Source organism: Chrysochloris asiatica, unplaced genomic scaffold (genome assembly GCF_000296735.1).
Source record: "Chrysochloris asiatica unplaced genomic scaffold, ChrAsi1.0 scaffold00040, whole genome shotgun sequence".
Classification (NCBI taxonomy): Eukaryota; Metazoa; Chordata; class Mammalia; order Afrosoricida; family Chrysochloridae; genus Chrysochloris; species Chrysochloris asiatica.
In genome coordinates, this window is record NW_006408558.1 from 18123016 (window position 1) to 18133420 (window position 10405).

General features: G+C 49.9%; 1 protein-coding gene across 1 annotated transcript; it reads right to left on the reverse strand.

The window, feature by feature from the left end:
* Positions 1-4555: 4555 nt before the first annotated feature.
* LOC102832987 (chromosome unknown open reading frame, human C11orf86) lies at positions 4556-5766 on the reverse strand. Its single transcript, XM_006860865.1, has 2 exons — positions 5491-5766; positions 4556-4654 (listed from the first exon to the last, which is right to left on the reverse strand). The coding sequence occupies exons 1-2, from the start codon at positions 5764-5766 to the stop codon at positions 4556-4558; spliced, it is 375 nt and encodes a 124-aa protein (XP_006860927.1).
* Between the last annotated feature and the right edge of the window lie 4639 nt (positions 5767-10405).

Sequence of the window (10405 nt, forward strand, 5' to 3'; positions counted from 1 at the left end):
ATAGGAGGTTGCTGATGTTTGGAGTGGGGGCCTGCCCATGGTCACACAGGAGAGCATCCGGCCATAGGTGGGCTCTGAGGAACTGAGGACTCCTGCTTTAAGTGCTTAATGTGTTTTTACTCAACTAATTAATAAGAGGGGAGACTCACTATTTTAACTGAATAGGTGAGGAAACCAAGGCCCAGAGAGATTAAGCAATTTACCCAACATTGCCCAGCTAATAAGTAGCAGAGCCAGGATTCAAATTCAGGTCAGGCAATTTGGCTGCTAAGCATTTACCCACTTAGTTCTCCAGCTTGATGATGAGAGTGACATGGAGGGGGTGGGGGAATGATGCCCCCTTACAGGATGCAGTGCCCACTTAGCATCTCTTTTGCCCTTCAGCCCTGGGGACAGGCAGAGACTTGATACCCATTTTGCAGAGGAGAACATTAAGGCCAAAGTCACTCAACAAGTTAGTTACAGGGTGGTGGTCTGGACCTGGGTTTGACACCCCAGGCCTGGGCTCTCCCTGGCTATCTGGCCAGAGTCCCTGAGGAAACGGACCTGTGGTGCCCAGTGCAGGTGGGAACTGGACAAGAGTCCACGTGTTGCCACTGGCTTGTGTGGGAGCCTCAGTTTCCCCATCTGTGAAATGGACAGGCTGGATCTGTTGGATGCCAAGAGAAGGTAGCCTCTTCCTGAGAGAAGCGCAGCTGTTTTCCTATCAGTACAGCTGGATTTCTCCTGCAGGCGCCTTTCCACTTGCTCCCAGCTTCCTCCCTCCACGCGGGGCTACAATGTGTCCACTTTGCTCCCTAGCAGAGAAGCGGGTCATCTGTCTGTCCATCCATCTGTCTCCCTTCCCAGACTCTGAGCAAACTGAGGGCCCAATGTCCCTGTAAAGATCAGAACCTGGTAAGTAGTGAACTCACCAGTTGTGGAAACTGTCAAGGAGAGGTTGGTGTGGCAGAGATATTGATCTGAAAGAATGGGGTGAACTCAGAGGGATGGGGGGGCAGCTTCTGGTTCTAAGGGCTGGGATAGGAGAGGGTAGCTCTGTCTGCTGTAGGCCACTGACGTAGACAAAAGTATGACCCCAAAATGCTGTGAGGATGTCTTTATGTGGTCACTGGACAGCTGTTGGCCTGAGGGTAGATTCACTTAGGGAGATACCAGGGCTCAAGCCCAGTTGGTGGTCTTTCTGTATGGACCAGGCTGATCAGCACCATCCATCAGCAGGTCTCTGTGGGGAGTCAGGGCCCTGCACACATGATATTGGGAATGTTTGAGGGGTAGGGTTTCTCTGAGAGGTTTGCTCACTCGCTAGGTCAGAAGTGGACCCACCAGGAGCTGTCTTTGTTGTTGTTGTTGTTAGGTGCCATCAAGTTGGTACCAACTCACAGCGACCCAATGCACAGCAGAACGAAACACTGTCTGATCCTGGGTCAACCTCACTACTGTTGCCACGCTTGAGTCCATCGTTGCTGTCACTTGGCCAACCCATCTCATTGGGAGTCTTCCTCTTTTTCTCTGACCCTCCACTTTACCAAACATGGTATCTTTCTCCAACGACGGCTCCCTTCTGACAATATGTCCAAAGTATGAGAGACGAAGTTTGGTCATCTTGGCCTTCAAGGAGCATTCTGGCTGCATGTCTTCCAAAACGGATCTATTGGTTCTTTTGGCAGCCCATGGCACTTTCAATATTCTCCTCCAACACCATAACTCAAAGGCATCAATTCTTCTACGGTCTTCCTTATTCACTGTCCAGCCTAGTACTAAACAAATCCTTCTCACCAGTTTGAACCTGGATCTGCTGTGATTCTGGCCCAGCTCAGCCTCCTCTTATCACCTCACCCCACCCCAGATACTAGCAAGACAAGGTTATCATCCCTCATTGATAGATGAGGAAAACTGAAGTCCTAAGGGGCCACAGAGCCTGGCCTGAGGCCCAGGCTTCCTCAGTGGCCTACCTGCCCATGGAGTGAAGTCTTCATAGGCAGACAAACCCAGGATTTATGGTCATTTGTTCTGGCAACCCTGGGGAATGACTCCACCTCCAATCCTAGTGGCATCAAGCAAGAAGTGTTTCTTATATCTCACAGTTGTATGACTTGACTGGGCTCAGCTTGGTGGTTCTTCTTCACACGATGTCACCTGGGGTCACTCATGTGGTTGCAATTGACTGGGAGTTGGACTTGGACTTCGCATTCGTGACTGGGAGTTGGTGGTAGCTGTCTGTTGGGTGTTTCAGTTCTCCGTTAGACTTCTCTGGTAGGACCACCTGGACTTCTTTACAGGGCAGCTGGCTTCCAAGAGGATGGAAACAGAAGCAACAAGGCCTCTTAAGGTCTAAGCCTGCAAGACCCAGAACATTAATATCCACGGCACTCTGTTGATCTAAGCCAAGTTACAAGATTGTTCCAGATACAACGGAAGGAGAAGTAGACTTCACTATCTGATGGGAGGCGTGGCGAAGGCACAATTTAAAAGGAAAGGGAAGGATGGCTCTGGCTGCCTTTGGAGCCGTCTATCCCAGTGTGTGTGCGTGTGTGTGCTCCGTGACAGCGGTTGTTAATGAGGCTGAGGTAGGTCTTGCTCTTCCTGCACAAAGTCCCCACGTGGTGTTAAGGGGAGACTAGCCGCAGCTCAGCCTTGGCTCACTGGATGACCGTGGGCCCCACCCTGGTTCATATCAAAGTAATTGTCTGCGCACCTGCCATGTACTAGAACCAGAGCTAGGCACGGGGACCCCAGTGGTGACCCAAGTCTCTACCCTTATAGAGGTTTCAGGCTAGTGGGAGAAAAAAAGCACATAACTAGAAAAACCCATCACATATCATGGTCAATAGTATGAGAAGAGCAGGGAGCTGGGCTGGAGAGTTACAGAGGAGAAACAGGCCAGGCTGAGCCTCTAGTGATGGCATCTGGAGGATGAGAAGCCCTGCCCCATTCTGAGCCTCAGTTTCCTCCTCTGGACATTGAAAGGGTTGGTCAGAGCTGTGGATCTTGCTTCCCAGGGTTCCCATGGTCGGGGAGTGGGGCAGTGCTGAGGAGTGGGTCGTGTAGAGTCAGAGAGCAATGGGCTGAAAGCCTCTGGTCAGTTTCCATGTCTGGTCCTAGGGGCTGTCTAGGGCAAAATGTCCCCAAATGCTTCCTGGTTTGAATGGCCCTGCAAGGTCACACTACTCTGGGAAACAAGAATCCCATCTCTCTGTCCAGGGGCACTCAGGAACAGGATGTGTGGCGCCATCCCCTCACCTTTGACCTTGGACCTTCCTGAGCAGGAGAGTCCCAGGACCACATCCTAAGTGTGTTTCCCAAAGAGCTCATACTCTTTGGAACTAAACCTTCCCTGCTGTGTGACCCTGTCAAGCCCCTTGCTCTCTCTGAGCCTCAGAGGGAGGCTTGCCTCTTGCGGTGCGTATAAAGGCAGAACGGTGATGAGGGTTGTTGCTGTTGATAGGTGCCATTGAGTCAGTACCGACTCATAGTGACCCTATGCACAACAGAACGAAACACTGCCTGGTCTGGGCCAACCTCACAATTGTTGCCACACTTGAGCCCATTGATGCTGCCACTTGGCCAATCCATCTCGCTGGGGGGTGGGGGGGGAGGTCTTCCTCTTTTTCTCTGACCCTCCACCTTACCAAACATGATATCCTTCTCCAGTGACTAGAGGAGGCCAACTTAGGGTATGTGTATGTGGAGAGTCCTCTGAGAGTACAGTTAGGAAAAGTGACAGGAGAGGCCCAGCCTCCTGGGGGACGCACAGGGGACCTTGTTCCTGGTGCCCCCGCCCCACTGTTCTGGAAGTTCTGGGCTCAGGCTGCCCCCATGAGTCTCAAGAAAGGGTCTGAGAAAAGAAGTTAGTGACCAGTTAAACCAGTAAACTCACTATTATTGTGCTCAATCCCAGGCGTGGAGTAGGGCCAGAGATGCCCAAAATAAATCCCTCCTCCCGGCCTCAGTTTCCCCATTGGTCACATGGCAAGTACAAGACTTTCCTTGTCTCTTTGGGGAGGATGAAGACAACAATCTACAGAATGCTGGCACTGGGGCAGCCCAGACGTGGTCCTTGCCCTGGAAGGGCTCTCCGTCTGGGAGGGAGACAGTGCCTCTGCCCACCATTAGCAGCTGGGGAGAAGGACAGGTGGGCCGTGGCCCAAGAGATCAGGTGATATCTGGGAGACTCTCAGCCATGGGTCTGGTTTCACCGAGCTCCATCCTGGTCTTGTGGTGGTGGTCGGGGGAAGAGGGGGGGAATGGGGAAGAGAGGGAGCCAACTTCTACATGGGCACCACAGTCAAAGGGGTCCCTATGCCCAGAATCGCCCAGGAACCCCCTTTTTAGTCCTGTTGGGGTCTTTGTGGAGAGCTAGAGAAGTAGTACAGCCCACACAGTTTTGACTGAACTAGTGACAAAGGTATCCAGGCTATGTGGGAAAGTCAGAAGCAGTCCACGTGGAGGAGGCTGCCCCCCTCGACAGTTCAGAAACTCGGAGAAGAGGTCCATCAGTCAGCCCCGGGTCTCCTCGGCATTCAGCAGGGACCCACCACTGCTTCCAGCATCCTTAGCTTGTGGTGTCCATCGGGGGTTCTGGGGAGGCTGGCCGGCTCAGGGTCACATTCGGGAAGCTGGCAAGAAAACTCTCCCATCTTCTTCTTACCTGCTGGGAGACAGCCGGGGGCAAGTCAGGGCTGAGGGTCCACATATATGTTCCACATACAGCCACTAGATGGTGCTAAACCCCAGGGAGAAGCATGCAGCGCACTAAACCCGCTGCCAGGGAGCCCATACCAACTCATGTTGTTCCGTGCTGTTGAGTCTGTTCCTACCCATATAGGCCCTGTATAGGGTTTCCAAGGAGCAACTGGTGAGCTTGAACCGCCAACCTTGCGTTTCAAACCGATTTTGCAGTCCAGTGCATTAACCCGCAGGATTCCAATCAATAGTGACCTTATAGAGACAGTGCAGAACTACGTGTAGGGCTTTGGAGACCTTAAATCTTCATAGTTCTCATGATGAGTGGCTGGTAGGTTTGAACTGATGACCTTGTGTTTAGCATCCCAAGGCTTAGCTCACAATGCCACCAGGGACCCTTTTTCTTAAAGGAAGAAGGTGGGTAAGCAGTTCCCACCAAGGGGGTTCTGACTTCCCCTCTCCCATGCCCCAGTAGAAGGGCTAAGATGTAACATATAACTTTCCGGAACTCTCTGCCCACTCCTCCAACACATTGCCCAATGATTCATCTCCAAGTAGCTCTGATCATATCACCTTCCTGCTCTAAACCCTCAGTGAGTTCCTAGTGACTTCAGGACCCCAGATACCTTCATGACCTTCTGAAATACAGGTCCTTTGTATCTCTCCAGCCTCATCTCTACACAGCCCCTTTGTCTTCTTGGCATGTGACCTAGTGTGCTTTTTACCTTTGAACCTCTTCTCATGCTCTTTGGCATCCCCACCCCTTCCCTATAACTTGTCTCCATCTTTCAGCCCTCATCATACCTGTTGGTACTGCCTCAGCCATCGCCTGCTGCCTCCTCGCTGGGCTTGGATCAGTTGCTCTGTGTCCCCCAGGCCTCCCGGCTGCCGCTCCTGACTGGGGCAGTCCAGCTCTCCCATGCTTCCATCGAGTCCCTGGGACTTGGACTTCCTGCGCCCCTGTCTGAGGCTCAGTGCCCTGCGAAGTTGACCCTCCTGAGGCTTTCCCCAGGGCTCTTGGAGCTTGCCATAGGAGGGCCGGGGTTCTCGAAGGGACTGGCTGCGCCGTCCTGTCCCCATGATTCTGGGCTCAGTTCTGATCTGGCCCTTTGACAAGTTACTCTGCCTCTGAAATGGTCTAGCATCTCCACCCATCTGACAACGTTCACTTGGGGGCCAAAGGTTGGCACTGCTGAGGTGGCCATCATAAACCAAAGGCCGAGCTACAGCGGCTGAGGCATTCTGAGTCAGCCTCCTCACCTCCAACCCACCTTTCAGGGCAAAGGGCAAACCATAATAGCTCTACTCCTCCTCCTCCAGGCAGCCCTCCCTAACTAGCTCACTTCTGAAGAGCTTCTTTTGTGAACTGACACTCCCTTAACACTGAGCACAGATGGCCACTGAACAAAAAAAAGACATGGGTTTTCAAAAGACAGGACAGCAGAAAAGAAAAAAAAGAACAAACGGAAACAGGGGTCCAGGGGAGGCAGGGGACTGTAAGCACTGTCGTGATACAAAATGTATATGAATTGGTGACTGGAGAACTAATTTGCTCTCTAAGTTTTCACCCAAACTACAATAAAATAACAAGAAACAGGACAGTCCCAGGCTAGGCGTCAGGAGGTCTGGGCTTTCCTCAGACTAGCTAGTGGTTGAGAGCTCAGGCTCAGAAGATCAATGGTGTGACCCCCGACACACCTGGCTTCGCCTCTCTGTGCCTCTGTTTCCTCGTCTGTAACCAATACTCACGTGATTGTTGTGAGTATGAAATGTAATAGAGCATGCGCCGTGCTAAGGCCAGCAAGTGCTCAGTGCATGTGAGTTGGCGGTGGTCATTATCTTGGGCAAGACTCTTGCCCTCTTGACCAGTCTCCTCATCTGTAAAATGGGTCGTGGTTGAAAAGAAAATGAAATCATGAATGTGGCCACCTTTACAAGCAAGACTACCTGTGACCCAGTGGGTTAAGCCTTAGGCTGCTAATCTAAGTTAGCAGTTCAAACCCACCTACCACTTCAAAGAAGAATGAGACTATCTGCAGATGTAGAGTCTTGCAAACCCTAAGGAGCATGTCTACTCTGTGCTTTGGGTTGCTATGGGTCAGAATCAACTCGATGACACTGGGTTTGGTTTTGCCTTGGTTACAGGCAGCAGTTCTTCACTATAAGACAACTAAGAATAGGGTCGAGGGCCAAGCCAGCAAATTCCTTGGAGTAGTAGAATTTGAGGGCTGGAAGAGACACCACATATCTGGTTCTTCTTTTTTTGAGCACTCTCACGTGGCACTGTAGGATAAGCACTTGACTGCTAAGTACAAGATCAGCAGTTCAAACCCACCAAAAGCTCCTGGGAACTGTATGCAGGGTCACTGTGAGTCGGAACCGACTTGATTGCACACAACAACAACAAGAATTTACTGGTTTTAGAACTAAACCCTTCATGCATTTCATGGAAGCTTCTTGAAGTAGAGGTTTTATCCACTGTACCCGTCAGAAGATGGAGGCTTTAGTGTGATTAAGCACCTGGCTGGAGAGTGGGCTCACCTAAGTGCAGAGCTGGGGCCCTCAGACCCTGGTTTGCCTGGTTTTACAGTCCACACTCACTCTGCTCTCCTGCCCCATCTCCTAGCTGGGCATCATCAGCAGGAAAGGCAGGCCCAGAGGTGGGTGTCCTGTCGCCCTCATGTTTGGACTGCTGTCTGGGGTGCTCATCCCAGCCCCTGGCCTGGTTTGCCGTTCTTTCCTCTCTCTCAGAGGGGCTAAGGCAGAGCCGCTGGGACCAGGAAGTCGGAGTAAAGGGGCCCCAGCCAGTCCCCAGTGACAATGCTGATCTGGTCCAGATCTCTTCATCTCACCCATAATGTTTAACGCACAGGCCGACCCTGACCCTGATAAAAAGCAATAAAGCCCTTACACAATCCCCCCTCCTCCAGCATAAACACTCAACTCTAATCCCAGCTCTCAGGAGACTCTGAACCGGAAGCTGCTGACTCACGACCTTTCATGAGGTGACAAGTGCCTAACTACTTTGCACCAATCGCATTGCTGCCAGATACCTTCTTGCCAAGCGCACAAATAGTCATTTCCACAATTCTTTGTAGACCAGGAGTTGACCCTATATCAATTTTCCAGATGAACAAACAGGCTCAGAGAAGTGACTTGTCCAAGGACACAGAATCAGTAGTAGACTGTGACTCCAGCCTGGCTGGGTCAAGTCTGCAATTGGAATCTTCTCTGAGTGTGTTTCTGCTATGCGTAAGGTCTCTATGAGTTGGTACCGACTTGATGGCACCTAACAACAACAACATGAGTGTGTTTGACCCTCTAGGAGTCAGGCCTGCGTCTCCACATGCCCCAAAGGGTCATCACAGTGAAAATCTTAATTGTTAGTGTTGCTGGATTTTCTACTTGAAAATTCCAAGCCTACCAGAGTGTGAGACAAGAGGTTGGGCAAATATCCACATTTTGTTTAAAATTGTGTTTGTTTAACTGATATCTTACTTATACTGCTTGTAACATGATCACTTACAAAAGCTCTTCCTATTAAGCACCTGCTCCTTGGAGGCCAGGATGGCCAAACTTCGTCTCTCATGCTTCGGACATATTGTAAGGAAGGACCAGTCACTGGAGAAGGGTATCATGTTTGGTAAGGTAGAGGGTCAGAGAAAAAGAGGTAACCCCCAGTGAGATGGATTGGCAAAGTGGCAGTATCAATGGGCTCAAGCATGGCAACAATTGTGAGGTTGGCTCAGAACCAGTGTTTCGTTCTGTTGTACATAGGGTCACTATGAGTCAGTACCGATTCAAAGGCACCTAATTACAACAACTATGAGTCGCTATGAGTCGGTTCCGACTCGATGGCACCTGACAACAACAACAACAACAATTACAACAACAATGTGCCAGGTAGAAGAACAAACAAATTTGTGTTGTAACAAGTACAGCCAGAATGCTCCTTAGAAGTAAGCATGGTGAGACGTTGTCTCTCATACATTGGACATGTTACCAGAAGGGACCCTTCCCTGGAGAAAGACATCATGCTTGGTAAAGTGGAGGGTCAACGAAAAAGGGAAAGACCCCCAACGAGATGGACTGACACAGTGGCAGCAACTGCCGGACCGGACAGCCTTCCATTCCATTGCATATAAGGTTGCTGCTGAGTTGGAACTGACTCCAAAGCACCTAACAACAAGCCATGTGAAGGTCTTCATGCATGTGGTTCTGTTTAGTTCCATTGCAGTCTGTGACCGGATGTAGAACAGAGCCAAATGTTGCCGGGTCCGGCATCAGCTTCACAATCTTGGTGAATCTGAATGCATTATTGAGGCAATTATGTTTATCCATGGGGTCCTGGTGTGGCGCTGTGGGCTAATGTGTTGGTCTGCAAAGTTGGTTTGAATCACAAGGTCGGTGGTTCAAGCTCACCAGTCACACCTTGGAAACCCTATACAGGGTCACTGTGGGTCGAAACAGACTTGACAGCACGTAACAATAACAACAACAACATCTCATTAAAGATTTCCCTCATTTTTGCTGTCTTTTAAGGAATTCCTGGGTGGTACACATGGTTAAGTGCTCAACTACTCACCTAGAGATAGTGGTTCAAAGCCACCCAGAGGTGCCTTGGAAGAAAAGCCTGGCAACGTGCTTCCAAAAGGTCACAGCTTTGAAAACGCTAGAGGATGCTGTTCTACGCTGCAACACATAGGATTGTAAGAGTCTGCACCAACTCAAAGGTAACTGGTTTAGTTAGTCCCCTCGCGCCCCCAACTTTACAAACCAGTGTGGTGCTGTGGGATAAAGCACTTCACAACAACAGTTTACGAATATGATATCTTCTGTTCCAACTCATACCGGCCCTGCATAGGGTTTTCAAGGCAGCTGGTGGGTTTGAACTGCTGACCTGGTGGTTTACAGTCCAGTGCTGATTCTACAGTGCCATACCAGGAATCTGCAATCGATTGGTTTTTCCTGATGACATGGTTGTATTTCTTCTAAGACTGATTTGTTTGTTCTTCTGGCAGTCCACAATTCAAAGGCATCAATTCTTCTTCTGTCTTCCTTTTTCATTGTCCATCTTTCACATGCAGATTAGGCGGTTGAAAAGACTATTGCATGGGTCAGGTGCGCTTTAATCATCCAATGACATCTTTGCTCTTTAAAACTTAAAAAGTTCATTTGCAGTAGAAAACCTTTCAGATAACAACAGAATAGATATGTGAAATTAGGGTAGGATTATTCTAAATTTACAGACAAAGGGACTGAGTTTAAGAAGTACAGAATCATCTTACTCAAGACAATTCAACTCTTCAGTTACCGTATTTCTCATTCAATGTGCACACTGTACAGGAAACTAATGTTTGAGGAGGTTGTGAGGTTTGCACATCATGTAACAGGAGTGTTATTTATGTAAAATATGGTACTTCAAATATGCAGGGACTATAGGCTTGTCCCTTTTCTTCTCTGAGCCAGTTTCCTCATATGTCACATGAGGTTGAGCTGGTCTGGCAAGGGTGTCCACAATGCCATTGTTGAAAACACCCAGTGCTGGGCCCCATGACAAACCCGTTGTACCAGACACTTCTGCGGGAGGGACCGAAATAATTTGTCCTTATCTTGTAGGAAATCTTGGAAACACATTTGGTCAAGGCCGTTCTGCCTGAGGACTGAAACTTTAGGATTGAGGCTCAGCGTCCAAAGCAAAGCCAAACCCCAAACCCAC